General features: G+C 41.2%; 1 protein-coding gene across 21 annotated transcripts in view; it reads left to right on the forward strand.

The window, feature by feature from the left end:
* utrn (utrophin) overlaps window positions 1-24,046 on the forward strand; it is a 315,686-nt gene that overhangs the window by 123,402 nt on the left and 168,238 nt on the right. For all 21 annotated transcript variants that reach the window (XR_015522994.1, XM_087306271.1, XM_087306280.1 and 18 more), the window contains one exon: window positions 1,352-1,541. Coding sequence is in view for 20 of the 21 variants with exons in the window: in XM_087306271.1 (XP_087162397.1) it covers window positions 1,352-1,541 (190 nt within the window). In the remaining variant the exon portion in view is untranslated. The remainder of the gene's footprint in view (window positions 1-1,351; window positions 1,542-24,046) is intronic.

Below are 24,046 nucleotides of genomic sequence, written 5' to 3' on the forward strand. Positions count from 1 at the left end.
TCCCAATTGACCTGATTTTCACTGTACCAAATTACCTGAACTCACCCTACACGTTGTTTAATTATTGAATGAATGATTTTGTTAGGTTAAAGGCCCAGTAATGAAGTATTGCCAAGTATAGTTACCCACGGGGTGCAAATTATATGGGGGTTTGGGGTGAATTAACCCCCTATTTAGTTTTTCTCTTTAGTTTTCTCTGATCTGTATCTTAAATAATAATATTAATAATAATAAAATAATAGATAATATAAATGTACATTTGACCACCCCAATAGACTGATTTCTCATGGCTGCCATTTTAAAAGTGAAAGCGAGGCTGCAGTGGGAAGAAACCCAGAAAAAAAAAATACTAATACTTCCCTTCTTAGACTTTAGAGACCTGAAACTTGCCTATAGCACTTATTCATTGTTGCTCTTAGTTGTGAAAATTGCTTCCTTGTCCTCATTTGTAAGTCGCTTTGGATAAAAGCGTCTGCTAAATGACTAAATGTAAATGTAAAATGTGTCGCCTGGAGTCACACAGGAACAGCGTCCGTGATGGCGTATTGTTGTGTACTGATTGTTTATCTTAACAGCAAAAAGAAAGTGACACACATTTTTATTTCATCACTTTCCGAGTGACCCGAAGGTCTGTTCTAAATGTATAGTGAAAATAAAAATGGATATCAGAGATCATTTTCCGCTAAGTTAAGGGGAATGGCACTAGTTAGCTAACATTTTCTTTCTCAAACACACGTTTCAGATGCCATTAATCAAACTTAAGTTAATGAACTGATTCTTTCACTGTATTAAACTTGTCACCATACTGAGTTTCGGTATTAGAATAAAAAAAACTTCAATTTCCCGCTAACTTTTAAGCGCTGTTGGGCACGTTCTTAAACAGCACTGATTTGCCATTGTGTTTCACCAGTGCTCAACAGAAGTGACTGTGATTGTTTGGCGGTGAAGGTTAGCTCAGACAAAAGCCCTGCCCATTAATCCACGCCTATTGTGTGTAATTTGACGTGGAAATGAAGCAAATTTGACGCGCAAATGTAGCAAGTAATCTCAAAATGTTCACGCGTCTATGTTCACACTTACGCAGTGTTCACACTAGACGCAGAACGCATGAATATCTCCCGCTATTTGCACGTTCTGTGTCTGGTGTGAACACAGCATAAGTGTTCACGGGACACTTTTCTAGTAAAATAGTTGTTTTCATCTGCATATAACCTCAGTGTACAGTCAAATTAGATGCGTAGTCTGTGTAGTTTGACCAACAGCAACCATTGACAAAGCTAATCAAAGGTTACTGTAGGTCAGAATACACTAAATATGCCTAAAAATACTGAAAATAGTTTGTGTTGATCAGGGCATCAGATCGTCAGGCTGCTCTGGATTTAGACCTGAAGTCTGTGCAAACGTCGCTCCGGGAGCTTGAGTTATTCCTGAAGTGGCTCCACGAGTCGGAGACTACAGTCAATGTGTTATCAGACGCCGCCCAGAGGGAGGGGCTTTCTCAAGACTCCGCCCACAACAAACAACTGAAGTCTCAGCTCGAGGTAAGAACTGCAGTTACATTTCTACAAGTGCGCTTGTAATACAGTCTGTCTTGACTTGAGCCAACTCTGAAGCTTATTCCTGCCAGAACACTTCAGCTGACCATTTTATCATGTTACATTTTTTACAAGTACGCTTATAATCCAGTCTGTCCATTTGGGACTATTTCTGTTACGCTACGGTGCTTTTCCGGGGCCGGGTCGAGGGGGTAGCAGTCTTAGGAGAGAATAGGAGACTTCCCTCTCCTCAGACACTTCCTCCAGCTCCTCCAGGGAGATCCCGAGGTGTTCCCAGGCCAGCCGAGAGAGGGCGTACTCACACTATGCTATCCGTACCGTGCCCAGGCCCGTTTCCCGGATCGTTTGAGAAGTGTGAGTGCGCTGAATTGGGCTCAAGCATGGTTCACTTGGCCGGCCCTGGCCCGGTTGGAAGAGGTGTGCCTGAGCGCGGTTCACTTGGGCTTTGGCGCGGTACGCTTGTGTGTGAGTGCAAAACGCGCCAAAGCCCGAAACTGAAAGCGAGACGTGACTTTTAAGGGGCTGTTTGATATGGATTTATTAATCATTCTTACTGTTCAGTGAACGCAAACTGCCGTAGCTTATTAAAGACGAAACCCCTCACTGCACGACAGCTGCACCTTCAGCAGACCTCCTCATTCCTGCAGCACGAGGGCTTTATGATTGTTTATGAGCGCCAAAAGTGGCGGATCTGTTCAGCGAAATATCTGACTGTGTGTCCCCACATCCCTAAGGACTGTTTGGCGAAATATTTGACTGCATATCAAACCACTGAAACGATATAACTAGAGAAATCTCCACTGTGCTGCTGAGTGAGAGAGCGATTCTCACTGAACAGCGCAGTAGCGATGACGTAAGCGTGCCGAAGCCTGTTTGTGGTGTGAGCGCGGGCCGTCGGGGGAGACTGGAGGGGGGACAAGCGTGCTTTGGCCCCGTTCGAGGCAACTGTACCTAGTTTGAGTACGGCCATAGTCTCTCCAGCGTGTCCTGGGTCTTCCTCTGTCTCCTCCCAGTGGGACATGCCTGTAACACCTCCCTAGGTAGGCGTCCAGGAGGCATCCGAAACAGATACCGAAGCCACCTCAGCTGACTTCTCTCGATGTGGAGGAGCACACTCTACTCTGAGCTCCCCCCGGGTGACAGAGCTCCTCACCCTACCTAAAAGGGTGCACCCTACCACCCTGCAAACTCATTTCGGCTGCTAGTATCCGAGATCCTATCCTTTCAGTCCTGACCCAAAGCTCATGATCACAGGTGAAAGTAGGAACGTAGATTGACCAGTAAATCGAGAGCTTTCCCTTTTGGCTCTGCTGCTTCTTTACCACAATGGTCCGGTACATCGACCGCATTACTGCTGCCGCTGCCCCGATCCACCAGCCAATCTCACGTTTCACCCTTCCTTCACTCCTGAACAAAACCCAGAGATACTTGAACTCTCCTCCATCTGGGGTAAGGACCATTAATGCATTTTTTAAAGCAATAATCCCAAATTATGTGTGTAATCGTTTCTATTTTATGACTTTAGACTTTGCAGCTGATTCTGCCCACCCACTCTAATGAGACAAAACTGTCCTGTGACTATTTTGGGTTTGATCCATCAGTTAGACGTGGGCAGACATTTCCAAATCCACCGCATCCTTGTCATAAACACCCTGTAATCAGATGTTAGCTCGCGAGTTGTGCTTTTGAATGTGTGTGTATGTGGACTGTGGGCGATCCATTGTCTCAGAGAGAAATCTGGGACATTAAAGCGTTTGCGAGCGCTGTTCAATTATCCCTGCGTCAGCCCTCATTAGTCGGCACGTCAGCCACACTGCAGCATAGGTGTAATCAAGCTATAGATGACTTCAGGAGCTCGTCCTCTTTTATTCTCTCTCCTCCGACGTCTTCACTTCTCTGTGTGTTTGTCCTGAGAGATTTATACACACACAGTTTGATCTCTTTATCTGCTGTCGACCGGAATCAGGAGTATCAGCCTCACGCTCTGTCTGCTAACAATCGTGCACACGAAATCTACAAATGCCTTCAGCTTGTGTGTTAAACAGATGATCTATTATTAACAAGACACATGCCAGTCATTATAGTTTGATAATCTGTTAATGACAAACATTTCAGGGGGAACGGGAATTGTTGTTGAAATAATCGAGGGAATTAATGTCATTACTTTTTACCAGAGTGCTGACACACTAATTCTATTTTCGATTACTATTTAGGAGGGATAGTGTGCGAATTAGGAGGCAGCATGTGGATTTCATTGAGTGTTCTTTTGGTTTTGTGTTTCTTGGCAACAAATGACATGTTTGCGCTCTTGAAGGGCACTTTATAGGGTCAGTCTGAAGTGAGCAACTGAATTGTTTCATCAAGGGCACTCCCCGAAGGACGCGTTAGTCAAGTGTGCAGGCGATTGTCACTTCAGCATCCAGTCTAGAGTCTTCAATGTTCATTTTCAAAAATGACTTTATTTGATCAGAGCAGTTCTCATCTTCTCTCTGTCTCTCTCTATATATATCTTGTCGTGGATCCCAGTTTTAAGAGCAACAAATAATACCTTGACTTCTAGTTGATCATTTGTAAAAGTGGCAGAAGGTAGATTTTCCAGATGAATCGTCTGTCAAACTCATCACAAATACTGCAGAAGACCTACTGGAACCAGCATGGACCAAGATTCTCATAGAAATCAGTCAAGTTTGGTGAAGGAAACATCATGGTTTAGGGTTTGGGATCTGCAACATCAACAGCTTGAGATATCAAGACATCTGTGCTGCCCATTACATTACAAACCACAAGAGAGGGACAATTCTCCAGCAGGATAGCGCTCCTTCTCATGGATGGGGAGCAACAGTGTACAGCCACTTGCAGATCTCTCCAGAGATGTTCAATAGGATTTAGGTCTGGGCTCTGGCTGGGCCACTCAAGAACATTCACTGAGTTGCTGTGAAGTCCCTCCATTGATGTTTTGGCGGTGTGCTTTGGGTCATTGTCTTGCTGGAAGATGAAGTGTCGCCCCAGTCTGAGGTCAAGAGCACTCTGTAGCAGGTCTTCATTCAGGATGTCTCTGTACATTGCTGCATTCATCTTTTCCTCTATCCTGACTAGTCTTCCAGTTCCTGCTGCTGAAACACATCCCCACAGCATGATGCCAACACCACCATGCTTCACTGTAGGGATGCTGTTAGCCTGCTGATGAGCGCTGCCTGCTGTTCTCCAACCGTAACGCCTGGCGTTCACACCAAAGAGTTCAGTTTGAGTCTCATCAGAGCAGAGAGTTCAGTTTCTGATGGTCTGAGAGTTCTTCAGATGCCTTTTGGCAAATTCCAGGCGATGAGTGGCTTCCGTCTGGCCACTACAGGCCTGATTGGTGGATTGCTGCACAGATGGTTGTCCTTCTGTAAGGTTCTCCTCTCTCCACAGAAGAACGCTGGAGCTCAGACAGAGTGACCATCGGGTTATTGATCACCTTTCTCCCTGGATCACTCAGCTTAGATGGCCGGCCAGCTCTAGGAAGAGTCCTGGTGGTCAAACATCTTCCATTTCCGGATGATGGAGGCCACTGTGCTCATTGGAACTTTCAGAGCAGCAGAAGTTTTTCTGTCACCTTCCCCAGCCTTGTGTCTTAAAGCAATCCTGTCTCGGAGATCTACAGACAATTCCATTGTCTTCATGCTTGGTTTGTGCTTTGACATGCACTGTCAACCCTGGGAGCTCATATAGACAGGTGTAGCCTTTTCAAATTATGTCCACTCACCTGAGCTCACCTTAGAGCTTCACGCCAAAGGCTGTGAATACTGATGTACATCTGATTTTACAGCCTTTAAATAAATGTGCAACAATTTCAAAAACTCTTTCTTCACATTGTCATTATGGGGGATTGAGTGTAGAATGTTGAGGAAATCAATCAATTTAATCCATTTTGGAATAAGGCTGAAACATAAACAAATGTGGGAAAAGTGAAGCGCCATCAATACTTTCCGGCTGCACTGGAACTGAGGTTAATAAAAACGTCTGTATTTTATAGATGTCAAAACAAGATAAGTTTTTGCCTCTGGCAATTACCACAACCTTAACACCTTAGTCATTTTTGAAGGTGCCTTTTCTCCTCTGCATGCATAACAGCGAGATTCATTTACTTGACAAAATTGATTCACTTTGTATTATATTTATGAATAATAAGCATTTGCTTCTTTTATGATTCCACTGTTAGCATGCTTCAATCACAGCGTCACTTTGTTGCACTAAACAAAACGCCTGCTGTTCACTACGTTCACAAGTCAAGGCTGCGGCTTTGATTCCCACACGTTGTGATTTTAAAAACATAAAGCTTATTTCTGCGTGCCTTTAATTTCAAGATAAAAGCATTAACAGTTGACAGTTTCTTTCTTTATTTTTTGCATAATCCGCACTTTGTAGTCGCCTCTTATGTGTAGCATTTGGCCCATATTCATGTTTCTCAAGGACACGTTCAGATCATTCATGTCCTTGTAAGAAAGCGTATTTGTAAGTGGCCTATTTTATAACCAGATGACATGTTATGGAAGTGTTCCTTCTTTGCGGATGTCTCTGTGATTGTTTGATGCCAATAGCAGTGACATTAGACATTATTAGACCCACACAGAATCTCTATAAGCAGAAATACACACATTTTTTAACCTTCCCTGCTGAAAAATCCAGCTTAATCCAGCCTAGGCTGGTTGGCTGGTTTTAGCTGGTCGACCAGCCTGGTTTTAGAGGGGTTTTGGCCGTTTCCAGCCATTTCCAGCCTGGTCTTAGCTGGTCAGGCTGGAAAATGACCAGCCAAATCCAGCTACAACCAGCTTAACCAGCCTGGTTTAAGCTGCATATAGCTGGTTTTGGCTGGACTACCAGCTTGGCTTGGCTGGTCAAGCTGGTTTTAGCTGGTCATCTCCCAGCCTGACCAGCTAAGACCAGCCTGGAAATGGCCAAAACCCCTCTAAAACCAGGTTGGTCGACCAACTAATACCAGCCAACTAGCCTAGGCTGGTTTAAACTGGATTTTTCAGCAGGGTATCATTCATTCTATTTATTTACGTATGTAAATGTGTGTAAATATATATTCATGTCAGTACAGTGTATTATATAATAAATGTTTATAGGGTTTATGTACAGTACAAAGTCTTGTAGTAGGTATACAGTTAAAGCCAGAATTATTTACCCTCCTGTGATTTATTTATTTATTTATTTATTTATTTATTTTCTTTGTCAAATATTTCCCAATTGATGTTGAGCAGATTCAGGATTTTTTTCACAGTATTTACTAAAATATTTTTTTTTTTTGTGTAGAAAGTCTTGTTTGTTTTATTTGGGCTAGAATAAAAGCAGTTTTATTTTTTTAAAGCCATTTTAAAGTGAATATTATTATTCATCTTAAGCAGTATTAATTTTGGATTGTCTCCAGCACAAACCACTGCTAAACTATGACTAATTACCCAAACTTTACTCTAATTGACCTAGTTAAGCCTTTAAATGTCACTTTAAGCTGAACACTAGTGTCTTGAAGAATATCTAGTCGACCTCCAAAGACTATGTCGAATAGTTCAGACTGCTGATCGGATCACTGGTACAACCCTCCCTACTCTCCAAGAACTGTGCTTATCCAAAGCAAGCAAAGGGCAGCCAAAATCACTCTGGACCCCTCACACCCAGCACACTGCCTCTTTGAACTTTTACCTTCTGGTCAACGCTACAGAACACTGCGCACCAGGACAGCCTGACACACAATAAATACTTATTTACCCTGCACCTGGGTTCTCGCTCCTTTTTTCCTAACACAAACCGTGACAAGTGGTGCTCGTGCGAAGTGCAACAAAGTACATGAAATGTCATCGTAGGAGTCATGGTCATTTGCTGAATTCATGTTTACTTAAAATAAATTAAAAAAGCAGCTCATACTGTAGGAATGGAAATGCATTTTGTGTCAATGGCGCCTAAAAGTGTAGGACATGCAATCTTGTTTTACTTTTTTCCTCTTTTTTTTCTCCATGAATGATGACATTTTGTGAAACCTTGTCGAGGAGTGAGAATAGCGGCTTATTTGACCAACAGTAAATTCTGCCCACTGGTTTTTCAAAGCCACGGTTGCTCTGAAAATATGACTGTTACCCACATAGTGCCCTAAGCATTCTCTTACTATTTTATTTGCACCGTGGGTTCATGGTTGACATTTTGTTGTTTACTGTTGTTTCCAGCGATTTGCTTCCCATCCGTCTTTGTCACTGTACACGTCTAAATCAGGCTGAAATCACCGTGGTTGCTCAGTGTGATGAGACAGACAGACTTATCAAACTCAGATCAGGAGACCGAGAGAGATTTGAGACTCGGGATTGTTTGTAACCTTGTGAATGTGAAGTGCCGTGTTGTGATGTATTCCTGAATGAAACAGCAGGGTTTTGATCCTTCAGGAATTGATTATATGCTGAAAAGCGGTTGTTTTGTAGCAGAATCGAGGCAGGTGGTTGGTAGAATAGGCTTGGGAATGGAAATCTGTGAAGTCAGAATGAAATTAGAAGTAATTCGGTTTACGTCCTTAAAGAGAGAGTGTAGCACAAAACAGCAGTGTCATCGCCTGTATGACTGTATTACTCTAGTTCTGCAATGGTGATGAAAAGAAAACATTTGGAAACCTTGCTGGTTGCTTATTTCTATGTTTAGGGAGTACAGACTGATGCATGTACCCTTTAAAACACAATAAAAAAATATTGTAATAATGACGACACTGTTGTTTGATTGACGGACAACAATTTAAGATTTTTTTTTATTGAAAATTCAGTCTCCAGTTTAAAAAACAAAACATATATGATTTTTTTACTGCTGGATTTAATAAAATAATGTTAAATGTTAATGTTAATGTTAATGTTAAAGTGAAGTTTTTAACTGATTCCGAGAGGAGCATGTCATATTGATTCAAGCCTATAATAAATAGACAGATTTCACCCTACTTCCTTTTCTACATTTTGGAAGAAAGAATCCCCCCTTCCACCCCATCTCCTCCTTTTAGTTCCCTACTTTACTAGGGGGAGCTCTCGAGACCTATCTGATCTCAGACCCCCTTACATGCTAAACGACCAGGTGGGAGTCCAGGGCTCAATTATCTCCCAGCTCTGGGTTCTCTCCTGGGACAACATGCCAAACCTGCTAGTAACTTCAAGCAATATCTAAGTTTGAAAGAAAATTAATTGAGCGAACAAATAAACTAAATTAAATTAAATAGATTTAGTTGTTAGAAAAAGAAAAATACCATGGTAGTGTTTTAGATTATATAACTTATAATCGCTTATCATTCATTCATTCATTTTTTAGTAGTCTCCCTCTCCCCAGACACTTCCTCCAGCTCCTCCAGGGGGATCCTAGGCCGTTCCCAGGCCAGCTGAGAGACATAGTCCCACCAGCGTGTCCTAGGTCTTCCCCGAGGCCTCCTCCCGGTGGGAAATGCTTGGAGCACCTTTCTTGGTAGGCGTCCAGGAGGCATCGATACATGCTCGAGCCACCTCAGCTGACTTCTCTCGATGTGGAGAGACAGAGCTGGGTGACAGAGCTCCTCACTAGAGATCTGCGTGGAATTAAATTTTAAATCATGCTCCAGCCAGGTTTTAGTCCGAACCCGACTGCTTGTATTCAGCATTTGTTTTACCGCTGCCCGCCCCGCCGAAAACTATCCAGCTATACAGAGTCCAGACAGCCTTTAACAAGCTGTCTGCATAAACACACACACACACACATAAGCACCAAGCAAGTGACACACACACAGACGGCATCACGCTCTCTCGTTCACACACATACATATGCGTGCTCACTCGCTCGGGAGTCCAAAATGACACCAGTTACCGACCGCTCCCACGCTTTATTCGGAATGCAAACCTCTACTCCTCATCCTACCTATATGGCTGCGCCCTGCCATCCTGCAAAGAAAACTAATTCTGGCCGCTTGTATCCGAGATCTTGTCCTTTCAGTCCGGACCCAAAGCTCATGAGCATAGATAAGAGTAGGAATGTAGATGGACCGGTAAATCGAGAGCTTTGCCTTTTGGCTCAGCTCCTTCTTTACCACAACGGACCGGTACATAGACCGCATTACTGCTGCCGCTGCACCAATCTCCATCCTTCCCTCACTAGTGAACAAAACCTTAAGATAATTGAAATCCTCCACCTGGGGTAAGGAGTTTCCTCCAACCTGGAGATGGTAAACCACCTTTATCTGGTTGAGCACCATGGCCTCGGACTTTGAGGTGCTGATTCTCACACTCAACAGCAAACCGCCCCAGCATAAAAGGCGCACAAAACAAAGGACAAATAGCACAAAACAAACAATACAAGAAAAACATTTACACAATCTGTAATCATGTACATACAAATAATAACAAAACAATGTTAATAAATAACAGACGTAAAATACTCAAAAAACCAACACATGCAAGATATAGAGGAAACATCAACCATCAAATTTGACTTGGTCAAACTCAAAACATCGAAAACGGAGTGGAAAAACAAGAGCAACATTGTCCAGGAATCATAAGTGCCCTACTTTCAACTCTTCAAAAGATAAGCAAGCACAAGCACATTTTTGACGCAAGGAACACGCTCATTCACACAGGTCTGGAGCAACATTTCAGACTAAACGTATACAGAATCTCCACTGTCAGTCTGAACTCTTCCTTTAAGACAGTAAATGGGGTCACGCTATTGATTTCCTGTTAGCTTTAGTGAGCGTACGTCATCACAGGTCATCAGAAGGATCAAATCAGCATCAGAGCATCAGAGTGTGTGTGTGTTCCAGTCATTCACCGTTCCCATCGTCTCTCTTTCTCTCTTTCGTTTTTTTTCCCCTCCAAAGCGTCTCACTGCTCTATTTCTCCGTCTCTCCAGAGATGTGCTCTCTTTCAGCAAAGTGTGTCACCCTCACTCATTCCCTTTATGAATTTTCACACAGACACACACTCATTCTTACGGTGCTAAAAGATGCGCTCCGTCTCCTGAACGCTCTCCAGAGTTTCTCTCTGTCCGCTATATCAACCCTCCTCCTCCTCTCTCTCTCTCTTTCTCTCTCTCTTTCTCTCATAGCATCATTCTCTCCCTCGTTCATTCTCCTTTTTCCTCGTCCTGTATTAAATCTCAGCGTGACTCTTGTTTATCGCTGGAGAGGAGCGCAGATATTGCTGACGCTCTTTAGTGTGTGTGTTTTTGTGACATGGCTCGTCACATTTGGCTGGTGGTGGGGAGTATGTGAGCGTGCGTGAACGAATGTGTGTGTGTGTGTGCGGTGAGGATGCGTGCTCTCAGACGCTGGCAGTCGTGTGCAGGCAGAGTTAGGATGATGGCTGTAGTTCGGACGTCTCTGCAGAAAGTGGTGGTCTTTTTACACCGGCTCCAGAGAATGGCGATTTCTTCACCGCGGTACCAGAAACTGTGCAAGGTTAGTAATCTCTGATGCACTTGCTGTCTTTTGCCGGACTGTAGCCGGACTTTGCATAAGAGATAGGCTTTATTGGGAGTTCTTATGAAGTTGAACAGTCGCATGGAGTTTTAGTGCCGTATATGTTCTTTCATAAAATGTGAGTGTTTGGTTTTAGTGCATTTATTAAAGCTCAAGTTTGTCATTTGTGCAGATGTGTTCTGTTCTTTATACCGAATGGCAATACTGGGAACTCATACAAGCCATGTGCTTTATTTTGATCAGCTTTGCTGTCAATTCTGCCACATGTTCAGACATACAGAAGATTGAAAGTATGTTACTGTTAATCCTTCATTACATACATATAACAACAACACTAGAAGAGGAATAGTTTGATTTTATCAGGAGTTATTTTGAAGAGTGTTTGGCTTTGGTGCATTTATTAATGCTGAAGTTTGTCATTTACGGAGATGTGGTCTGTTTTTTATACCAAATGGTGATACTAGGAACCATGTGAGACTGGAACAGGTATTTTAAAGTCAAAGCCAGCATTATTGTCCAAAAATAAGCATATATTGATTTGGTTTTATCATGACTTCCTCTGAAGTTGTAGTTGAAGAGTTGCATGGAGTTTCAGTTGAACTGTGTTGTGGTAACACTTTGTTTACTGTCACAGTATTAGCAGCTATTAACCAACTCTACTGGTGTAATAGTTACTACGGTGGAAGTTGGGTTTAGGTTGAGGGTTGGATCATATTTTGATCATATTTTATAATTATTAATGAACAGTTAATGTATATTAAGCTGGTGATGAGCTAATAGTTGATAGCATGAATTGTAACCTAAAGGTTTACGTAAGTTTGATGTTTGCTTTTTACATTTTTATTGTGTTTGGTTTTAGTGCATTTATTAAAGCTCAAGTTTATATTTTATTTGCCATTTGTGCAGAGATGTGTTCTGTTCTTTATACCAAATGGCAATACTGGGAACTCATACAAACCATGTGCTTTATTTTGATCTGCTTTGTTGTCAATTCTGCCTCATGTTTAGACATACAGAAGATTGAAAGTATGTTACTGCCAGACCCTCGTTGAAAACATATAACAAAAACACTACAAGAGGAACGGTTTGGTTTTATCAGGAGTTCCTTTGAAGAGTGTTTGGTTTTGGTGCATTTATTAACGCTGAAGTTTGTCATTTACGGAGATGTGGTCTGTTCTTTATATCAATTGGTGATACTAGGAGCCATGTGAGACTGGAACTGGTATTTTAAAGTCAAAGCCAGCATTATTGTTCAAAAATAAACATATATTGATTTGGTTTTATCATGACTTCCTCTGAAGTTGTAGTTGAAGAGTTGCATGGAGTTTCAGTTGAACTGTGTTGTGGTAACACTTTGTTTACTGTCATGGTTTAAACAAACTATTAACTAACACTACTGGTGTAATAGTTACTATGGTAGAAGTTGGGTTTAGGTTTTGGGCAGGATCATATTTTGATCATATTTTATAATTATTAATGAACAGTTAATGTATATTAAGCAGATGATAAGCCAAAAGTAGATAGCATAAATTGTAACCTAAAGTGTTAGCTATGTTTGATGGTTTTTTGTATTTTTTTTTATTGTGTTTGGTTTTAGTGCATTTATTAAAGCTCAAGTTTATATTTTGATGGTCGTTTGCAAGAGATGTGGTCTGTTTTTTGTAATGAATGGCAAAACTGGCTACTCATACAAGCCATGTGCTTAATTTTGATCAGTTTTATTGTCAATTCTGCCACATGTACAGACATACAGAGAATGAAAAGTATGTTACTGTCTAACTCTGGGTGCATACAAATAGCAAAAACACTACAAGAGGAATGTAAATTGACAATAAATACTGTTTATTTTAGTAAAAATTAAGAGGGAAAAGAAACAAAAATGCCAAAACATACAAAAATACTATTCAAATCACATAAGAGAATGTACTATTTATTTATTTATTTATTTATTTATTTATTTATTTATTTATTTATTTATTTATTTATTTATTTATTATTATTATTATTATTATTATTATTATCATTATTATCATTATTATTTTGTCATTTAATTTTCTGTCAAATTGAATATTACTGTTGGTAGTAATGTGTATGAGTGATGCTGCGTTTAGCTGTTGTTCGTGTAAGCTGTCACCAGTCATCCTCTCTCTCTCTCTCTCTCTCTCTCTCTCTCTCTCTCACTCTCTCTCTCTCTCTCTGTGTGTGTGAGTGTGTGTGTGTGTGTTTGTGTGTGATGGAGATTAGCGAAAGCAACAGCTGTTCTGATATTCAGTGTTTAGCCGAAATCCTCACAGGATTTACACACACAGTACACAGCCTTGCTGAAAGACGGAGAGCATTTTAAACAATACCGTGTTCATCTTGCTTGTGTGTGTCTGTGTGTGTTTGTGTTTTTATTAAAGAGACCGCTGCACGTGTCAGGGTTGTGTGTGTTAGTAAGAGAGAGGTTCTTTTTTTGGTCTTAGACAGCAGAGCTTGCATGCATTAAATGGCTCATATTCAACACTTTCTGCAATGCACTTTAGAATCTTTGTCTATTTTATTAAATGCGTGTTTGCTGTAATACACTAAAATGCTTTTTCATCCTATTTTTTTTAAAGCAGCAGCTAAATGTATGCATCTTTAAATTATGTTTTGTTTGTAAATGTTTAATTAGTACTTTATTTCGTCCCTAATACTCAATATTATGCTAGTTTTGTTCTAAATGTTTCAACCAAAAAAGCAACACTTTCTTGATGGCTTGGTTTTTATTTCTGCGCTGGTGATTTGTTTATTTATTCTTTGTCTATACCAAATCTAAATGGATAGTTCACACACCCTTAAGTGGTTTTAAATCCTTCTATTTGTTTTTTAACTAATGAAGGAAAAGAGGAATGTTTAAAGTTGATCAGTTTCGACATTGATTGTAATGAAAGACATCATGGAAGTCAATGGCTACCAGTTTCTTAAAATTCATTTTGTGTTCAGCTGAGGAAAGGAGCTCGATGATGCTAGAACAGGTGGGTGGAGAATTTCCAATTGTTGGGGGAACTTTCACTTTAAATCTCATAGGTTAATAATCCCACTCAACCACACTCTAAAAAAGATTGTTTAGACCAAACAAAAACAATAAGTGCAACAATTTGCGTCAATATATTCAAGCTACGACAACATCTAATAAAAATGAAGTTCAACAAACTTTATTATGTTTGTTTTATTACATAGCATAAACTCCATTTTTAAGTCAAGTACTCTAAAAATAAAGTTGTTTAAACTAGTTTTTTAATTAAAATGTAAAACAAATGCTTAATTACATGCGAGCTTCCCGGTTTACTCAAATTAAGTAGCTGAAAAGGTTTAATTTTTTGTTTGTTTTCAAATTTACTGTTCATTTAGTTGCTTGTCAGAAATAAATTCAACAACAACATTTATGTTTTCCAGTATTTTTTTGGTTTGTTTTTGTTTTAAACCACAGGGCCATTCATTCCATTGTGGCGGCCCCAGATTAACAAAGGGACTCGGTCGGTAAAAAAAAAAAATAAATTAAACCACAGATTTTACAAAACAAAAACATGTACGGTGACATATAAAAATAACAAAACACATCAGTGTATGAGCTTAAAAATATAAAACAACTCCATTATATATTTACCTTTAAATTAGTCACATTTCTAGTTGATGTAATTATCATTATTTTCCTGTTTTGAAAATTTAATAAACTTATTCTGGAAACTTAAAAGTTTTAATCTAAACAGCAATTTAGAGTTTTTAAGTTACAACAATGTATTAAACTATGTAGTAATAACAAACTTCTTGAGTTGTTTTTTTAGAGTGTATGGTTACCGGTTAAAGCATGAATCAAGTTTAAATCAATGATGCTTGCTTACAGGACAGCCACTGGCACTGCACCATTTACTCCCCTCTGCTGAAGGTCTACTAACCCTCAAGGAGCCTTTTGTTGGGGTGTTGGATTCGCCTTGTGGTGCCATCGCAGAGAGGCCATAAGTCACTTTCCAAAACCTTTTCACTCAATGTTCCACACTGGTGAAATGATCTTCCCATTCCCACTCAGGCTGCAGATTCACTGGTATCCTTGAATCGACAACTAGAAACCCATCTCTTCTGAGAACACCTGAACCCTGGTGAATAAAACCAAAAACACCCATTGAAGCTCTTTCTCTCTCTCTTACTCTCTCTAAAAAATAACAAACAAGCTACTTTAAATAAATAGCACTTCTCATTTGTATTGCCTCTTCTTGTTGAATCGCTGAATACCTCTTCAATTTTAAGTCGCTATGAACAAAAGCGTCTGCTATATGACTAAATGTAAACAAAGCTGTGTGTTGGATATGTGGAGAGTGCTGTTCTGATTCGTTCATTCATTCATTTTCTTTTCGGCTTAGTCCCTTTATAAATCTGAGGTCGCCACAGCGGAATGAACCGCCAACTTTTCCAGCATATGTTTATTTAGTGGATGCCCTTCTAGCTGCAACCCATCACTGGGAAACATCCATACACACTCAATCACACACACACACACACACACTATGCACAATTTAGTTCATTAATTCATGAACATGCAAACTCTTGCTTGAACTGGTGACCTTCTTGCTGTAAGGTGAACGTGTTACCCACTACGCCACCGTGCAGCCTGCTGTTCTGATATTGCACAGAATTTTACTTTCTCAGTTGACAGAGTTGAATGATTTATTCGCTGAGTTTTCACATGGTGTCTGGTGCGGATAGACGGTATATTTCAGTTAATGATCCGGGTACACAGGTTTGATATGTAAATGCTGAAATATGCCAAGCTCTGCATCCAGCTTACTATAACTCAAAAGAACATACAAATCCTGTTTTCATGATATACCTCCTTGAAGTCAGCCAGACTCAGCAGCCAGTTTTGAGTGAGGAAGAGGATTAGAAAGAGAGAGAAACTCTGAGAGCAAATTAGAATAATCTCTGCGTTACATATGCGTAAAAGTAGACATTTAGCACAGTGGTCCTCAACCCCCGGACTTCATACCCGGACAGATTCGTGGATCAATTGGTATCAGGCTACACAAAAAAATCAGTAATTATTTTTGTTTTATTTATTATCTAGTAATGTTATAGCCTGAATGATCTGAAAATCTTTTATTTTAAATCTCAGCCACTTGAGCACCCAAATTTAACCCACAAGCTAGCAAAATGAGTAACAGACAGACGTCTTTGGAAAGTTTCTTTGCGAAGGGCAAAAGGCCCATGAACTGCCAAGGAATGGATCTGTAACACATTTGTCAACAAATCAGGTGAATCCGTCATGTCTGTGCAAGAAGATCAACTGCTGGAGATTGCAAATGATGGCAGCATTTTAGCGGCCGCTTGCATATCACGACTTTTCTAGTTCGCACATGTTTGTTAGTTCTAATGGAGGTGTGCAGCTTGCGTGCGGCATTGCGTGCTCGTGCCTTCCAGATGCACCCAGTTGAATGAATGCCGCGGACGCACCACGAGTCATGTGACAAAAATTGACCCATCAGCTTCATATTTTGTATGGACTATACACATTACAATAGACTAATTATCTCAGACAAACACAGAAGACCCAAACTCAAAGTGCTTTTTAATCTTCTCCATAAATAAATCTTGTATCAGAGCTGCAGCAATGTTTTGTCAACTTGTCATCCTCTGAGAAAACGGTCCATGGTAAAATTGTCAAGCGTTGTAACAAAAAGGTTGGGGACCACCGATTTAGCAGACACTTTCATCTTAAGTGATGTCGAACACAGGAAACTCTCACCGAAGTATCTTGAGGTCAAGTTTTTTGATCAAGAGAGAACATTAAGAGCCAGAGTGTCCATAGAGACGACTTAGGCACAATAGTGCCTAATCCGTGACCATCCTATCCCCCTCAAACCACCCAGCAACATCCCCCCACCCCCACCCAACCGAAAGAGGCATGATCATCGTTTGCCTAGAGCGCCAGTTTAGCTTGCCCCGACCCTGATAACAGCTGTTTCCATCCACAGATGTTAATTAAATTTATGCACAAAGCTATGTATTTCTCTTGAAATATCAGCAAATAATGCAGCATTTCCATCCAGTTAGTCAAAGAGAACATAGTAGTCACTTCCTGATAAACTGGCGGCAAATATCAGACAGAGAAATTAAGTTTTCTGCTCTAAGAGACGCAGCGTGAGTCTTTTTCTTATATAATAAATGAGTTGCGCCCCAGAAAACGAAACGCAACGAACGCAGTGTGATGCCTTTTGTGAGCGCATAATAAATAAAATAAACAAATAATAAAAAGTTTATCCGACTGAGTCGTGTGCATATGTGTTTTATGCTTATTTTTGTAATGCATCTGCATCTTGACAAACGCATCAAACATTTTTTTTCGTGCAAATAGTGCAACATGCACATAAAAATAGGTGGGTGGATACCTAGCTTATGATGAGAGTTGAAAATCATGATTCATATTTTGTCAGATTTGAGACAGCTGGTAACACATTGTGCCATCGGTGCAGCTAGTGTTCCCATGAGCAAATGTTAACAGTGCTCCGTTGATGCAATTGTCTTTATATAACGTCACTTCCCTGCATTTCAGTTGCGTGTTATTTTAAGGCCATTTAGTTCAATTCAACGGCCTTTTGGGATCATATCTTCATGCTTCTACACAGACGAATCATGTTATAGTTTTCCTGTTATGCAATCACATTATTGTAATGCCTTTTGGCTTAATTAAATGTCCATTTTGATTAGTTCTTCACCTCGCGAGTTGTTTTCCTATTGGTTCTACCCTGGGGAATCGCATTATTGTTTTTCCTCATACCGTCATTTCACTACTGCGTGAATCTAAAACCTTACAGTACTCCGAAGGGTTTACCATACACTAAAATGGCTCACAGCTTGCGATTGGTAAGGCCTGTCAAATTCATCGTGAGGTTTTGTCAAAAATGAATACAAAAGTGCCACCATGGTCTGGCTCCCAATGGAAAACAGTAAGCGGTTATATAAATGTTGCATCTACAAGGACTCTGCAGCTTTTCTTCTTTGAGAATGAAGATCTTTCATTCAGCGACCTCAAACTTTTGTCAGTCACCGTGGATCTTGTTTTCTTTGGATTCTCAGCATGTGTTTTAGCTCATGATTGTGAAAACTAAGATCATTGCAGCTTTTTGCCTGTAGCTTTAAAACTTGTGAAGTCTTCATAAGCTAATGTGCCACCCGTTCAGCTTTAGTAGTGTTGCACGCTGCTGTATTATGCTGCGTATGAGTTTTCTTGATCCTTAATAATGAAGTAGAAAATGCTGAAAGTTACTTACCGGTTGATCAGTGCCATATGTGAAGTCCATCAGACGAAACCAAAACTTCTCAGGCACCATCACTCGATTAAGCAGCCCTTGGGCCAGATGGGGAGCAGTGCGGTGATCGCTTAAGCGTCCCTGGGCGGCACTGCTGGCTCTGCACCCATGGGAAAACATCAGTCATTCTGCGCTCCATTACTCTCTCCTGGGAGGAATCCATCTTTCGGAGATCACTCGTGCCTCCACAGACCTGCTCTCCTGCACCAGCTCCATATGCCTGTGTGTGTGTGTGATGAATTAGTCCAGCTCGGAATCAGCCTGGAGTTTGTGTGTGCCTGGAAATACCACATCTGCCTCTAGAAATTGCATTTGGGATTGATGTTTTTCTTCCACTTTCCTTCAATCTGCCATTGAGTGGTATACACCAGAGAAAGCTCCCCTCTTTGAGCAACAGTGTGAAATAGAAACCAAAGCTTCTGGAATGAAATGTGCACAGGCAGATCTTTGAAATATGGTCATTTTGAAGAGCGATGAGATTTATTGCATTGGGCCTCATTAATATTTAATTCTGATTAGTCAGTCAGCGTTCAGTGTTGTGTATATTGTGGACTTGCTCTGTCTCGTTTTTAATAAACCGCTGCTGCCATCTTTGTAATCATGCATTCTGTTAAAGGACTTAGGGTGCACTCACACTACACTATCTAAACCGTGCCCAGGTTTGAATTGATTGTGAAGTGTGAGTGCTCCTAATCGGGCTCAGGTGCAATTCAGTTGGCCGGTTGGAAGAGGTGTGCCAGAGCGGGGTATGGTTGGGCTTTGGTGCGGTACGCTTGTAGTGTGAGTGCAAAGCGCGTCTAATGCCTAGTTCAGACAGCGTGATTTTAGCCCCGATTTTGACTTACCGACAGGTTTTGAGAAATTACAGGCAAATGCCTGAAATCACAGGCAAATCGCTGCTCGTGCACGTGAGTGGCAATCACACAGCATGAACTAAGACGCGACAGGGTTCAACGCTAAGGACATTTTCTACTGGCCCGACTGGACCAGCGGTTCAGATTTTTACTTGCCCTGCCAAAAATTTCACTGGCACCACTAAAATAAATATTCTGCGGGTACAATATAGCAGTATGGGAAATGTGCAGGTATTTTATTGCAAAACAAAAGGTGGCAGTCTTAAAAAACTTAAAAATCCATGCAAAACATCACAATTTTTTTTGTTGTGTTATACCCATGTAAATATCTGTTTCCACAACGTTAGAAACAGACGTTTCCTTTTAGCCTCGCAATTTGATGTTGCTGTCATGTTGCCATCTCTTCACTGTATTGGTTTTTACCAGGTTGTGGAAAAAAAATTACATGCTCACAACATAAACTCAGATAAAAGAAACCAAAAAGCATTATAGTGTTTACGACTTCACAGAAAAGGTAGCCTTCAAAGACTTAAAAGTAAAAAATTTTTCTCGATTCTAAGACTGTATTTGCACGCAATTGAAAAATAGTCGCAGGCAAATTTAAATCTTGTGACAAGGCAGCACAGGCCTGATCGGGCTAATAACGATTCCCTCTACTGTTCCAAACATCTCTCACGCTGGCCCCGGGCCATTGGGCAGTCCTTATTGTTGAGCTCTGCGCGATCGCCGATAAGTCGCAGATTCCTGTAAGATATTCGGCGTGCTGAACATCTGGAGCTGTCGACGATTCAAATCATGCCGTGTGAATTGAGTTCTGACTGAAAATAACATCAGCGATCGCCTACAGCCAATGAGAGAGCAGCATTCACTTGTGTGTGTACGTGCTGGCCAGCGGGAGGCTGGGGGAAAAGTTAAAAGCGCTCATTTTCGGTTTATTTGGAACCAAGAAAAGGAGGAAAAACTAGTGGAGGTTTGACAGGAGCACCTGAGTCTGTTTGACAATTCATACGGAAAGTTAAAAACGAAAGTTGAGGAGAAATTGCTAATTCCCTTTAAACCCAGGTGAGCAAATATGCACTTTTTCTACCCCATTAAAGGCTTCTTTCTCATTATGTAGTTAATAACGAAAGATATACGACGTGTTTTTGTCTGTGAGACGTAGTTTGGACGGAGTTGTCAACGATCCTTCCTATAGTAAAGTCATGCAATGTGAAAGTCCCCGTCGCCGATCCATCTTGCAGTGTAAACAAAGCAGCCATAAAACGCTAGCCCAGATAGTCAAGCAGTGTGAAAACATCTGTGAGACGACTACTTTGAAAATCATGCAGTCTGAACTCGGCATAAGCCCGAAACATCACTTTTGAGGGACTGTTTTCAATGAACGCAAACTGTCATACAAACCCATCATGGCACATCAGCAAGCCTCATGATACCTGCAGCACCAGGACTTGTTGTGAGAAGTTGTGGCTCTGTTTGGCAAAATATTTGACCGCGTGTCACTGCATCCCAAACGATATAACTAAAGCTATGTCCCCTGTGCTGATATATCTTCCTTTTATTAAAGAAGATATGTTATTTGAGCTCCAGAACTATAAAAACTGTATTATGCTAAAAAAACAAAACACACACACTCAAAAAGGGCACAGTATCAGGATCAGATCTGTATCGGTCGATACAATTTTTGTATCGGATCGGTTCCAATAAAATGGTATCAGTGCATCCCTAGGATAATCCAATGTAAATAGTCTTTTTGAGGTGATCTGCTTACCTTTGTTTTGGAGTCTTAGTTTATACCCCTTGATTGTTTACTTAAAATGATGGAGTAGGACTTTTAAGCTGCATATATGAAGAGCACTAATAATGGGACCGTTCTTTAAACTGATTGAATGGATGTGTTTGTGGGGGCTGTGGAACCTCTGGCCACCCATGGTTGAGATGACCCTGGACTTGGCTCAGAGACTTTCCTTGTCTGTGTGTGCTGCTTCTGAGGTTTTAAGATAATGGGTGCATTAGCAGTCTGCTATGGTGCACACACACACATACCGATACAGGCAAGCGCACACCAGCTAGGTTATACCTCTTTCACACTTAGTTTTTTCCTTTCTCAAGTGCGCACACACATTGTGAGTCATGTCTGCTCCTCCCTTCACTTAAAGCACATTTGTACTGATGTCCATTAGCGAGAGCTGGAGTGGAAGTGCTACATTTGTGTGTGTGTGTGTGTGTGTGTGTGTGTGTGTGTGTGTGTGTGTGTGTGTGTGTGTGTGTGTGAGTGTGAGTGTGAGTGAGTGAGTGAGTGAGTGAGTGAGTGAGTGATTGTGGATCAGAGCGTGTGCCAGAATGAGATCAAGATTAATCTGCATTTATGAGTCGGATGATCAAAATGTGCCACATTTTAGGAAAACGACGCGTATGTGTGTGCGTACGTAAACCTACCCTGACATTGGGTGATATATTGTCTGTCCTTGGACAAAGATGTCTGGGAATTGGCTGTGTGTAGAGGCTCCTCTCCTCTTTTTCAGTTTCTTTCCCTCTTGCCTTGTCTCTTGTCAGACCACCTCTCATGTCCTCTTCATCTTGTTTGCTCTCTTCTAGTCGACTCTTTGTTTTCTGCTCTTGTCATTGTCATCATGGTCTCTCCTCTTCTAACTGTGTCTCATCGTTTTCCTTCATGTCTTTCCTTTTTTCAGACCTCCTTCTGTCTCGGTCTTGTCTTCTCTCTTTTCTATAGCCTTGTACTTGTCCGATTTCTCTCCTCAAACCTCCTCTTCTCTTGTTCACCTTGTTGCATCTCTTCTTGTTCCACCTCTCATGTCATCTGTCAGTTCTTTGCAAGCTCTTCTTGTCATCCAATATTTTGTCTTACATTTCCTCTAGTCTAGTCTTTCTTTCTCATCTTTTCCCCCTTGTCTTCTTTCCTGTCTTATCACCAGATGAGTTTCCATCCTATCAAGAAGCTAATCTTTTCAGAGTTGTCTCCAAATGCAAATTTGGTAGATTTCCATCACATTGTTAGAGCAGCGGACTGTAGTATTGGTAACCTCCCTGCTGAAAAATCCAGCTTAAACCAGCCTAGGCTGGTTGTCTGGTTTTAGCTGGTTGACCAGGCTGGTTTTAGAGGGGTTTTGGCCATTTTCAGGCTGGTTTCCAGCCATTTCCAGCCTGGTCTTAGCTGGTCAGGCTGGAAAATGACCAGCTTGACCAGCCTGGTTTAAGCTGGACATAGCTGGTTTTGGCTGGGCACCCAGCCTGGCTAGGCTGGTCAAGCTGGTTTTAGCTGGTCATCCCCCAGCCTGACCAGCTAAGACCAGGCTGGAAATGGCTGGAAACCAGCCTGGAAATGACCAAAACCCCTCTAAAACCAGCCTGGTCGACCAGCTAAAACCAGCCAACCAGCCTAGGCTGGTTTAAGACGTTTTTTTGTTTACACAACATCTGCATTTTGAAATCACGGCAACAGCTAGAGATTTGCACGTTGACGCAATGTTTACAATGTTAATCCTATACTTCCAGATTTGTTCCCGCCGCAGCCTCGCTTTTGTGTTTTAAAATGCCGGCCATGTGAAGTAAGCGTATTCTTCACATTAACCCTAGATAAGTCCTAGAATTAAAGGTGGTTAATTAAAGGAATTTTATTTGAAATCATCCATTTCCATCATTCGTTTATCCAGCCATCCTCTCTTTTTCTCCTTCCCCTGCCTCATCCCTCACACGTTTGTTTTCCTCCATGTCTGTAACTCCTCAGTCTTATTTGTTGTAGTGCTTTTATCAATTCTCTTGTATTTTCCCTTCTTTCTTTCACTCCCAGGTCAAGTCTTCTTTCGTATAGGCTTTAGCTCTACTAGCCTCTTTCCTCTTCTTGCTTTTCTCCTCCTCTTCCCTGTGATTTCTCCTCATTCCCCTTCTCATGTCTTTCTACCTGTTTTCATCTTCTTTTTTGTCTACTCTTTCTTCTGCCTGCTTCCCAAGTAAGTTCTTCTCCCTTATCACCACTCCTGCTCTTCTTTTTCTTTTCATATACTCTTTTTTCTCTCCCTTTTCAAATGTCCCTTAAGGCTGGTTTACACTCAAAACCTCCACAAGTTTTCTTGGAAGCTGACAGCAAGTGTGGCACCATTGCAATATTATCTGAAGTTTGCTTTTGCATGCACGCCGCGTCATTTCAGCTGGTGGATTGCACAACATTTTTTGTAACTCTGTGCATGTGCATGGTTATAGGACTTGTCTGGCCAAGCTGGGTGAATGTGCATGTGCAACATCTTTAGGAATCTAAAACAAAGGCCTAGTGTGAAGTCCCTTAGGCTTCTTTTGTTAATCTTTGATTAAAAACAATGAATATATGTTGCGCGCAGGCGTTTTCATAGTAGATATGGTTTGCATTAAGCACACAGCTGGTTTGTACACACCCATTGGCCACTTTATTATGCACCCCTTACTAGTACCAGGTTGGACCCACTTTTGCCTTCAGAACTGCCTTCATCCATGGTGGGATGGCCTTCAACAAGGCACTGGAAATATTCCTCAGAGATTCTGCTCCATGTTGACATGATAGCATCACGCAGTTGCTGCAGATTTAACGGCTGCACATCTATGATGCCGATCTCCCGTTCCACCACATCCCAAAGCTGCTCTTTTAGATTGAGATATGGTGACTGTGGAGGCCATTTGAGTATAGTGAACTCATTGTCATGTTCAAGAAACCAGTCTGAAATGATTTGGGCTTTATGACATGGCGGAGACACTGTGCTCATAAAGAGATGGACATGGTCAGCAACAATACTCAGGTAGGCTGTTGAAACCATGATCAATTGGTACTAATAGACCCACCACCACCACCAGTCTGAACCGTTGGTATAAGACAGGATG

The sequence above is a fragment of the Danio rerio genome, chromosome 23 (assembly GCF_052040795.2).
Source record: "Danio rerio strain M-AB ecotype USA chromosome 23, GRCz13ab, whole genome shotgun sequence".
Classification (NCBI taxonomy): domain Eukaryota; kingdom Metazoa; phylum Chordata; class Actinopteri; order Cypriniformes; family Danionidae; genus Danio; species Danio rerio.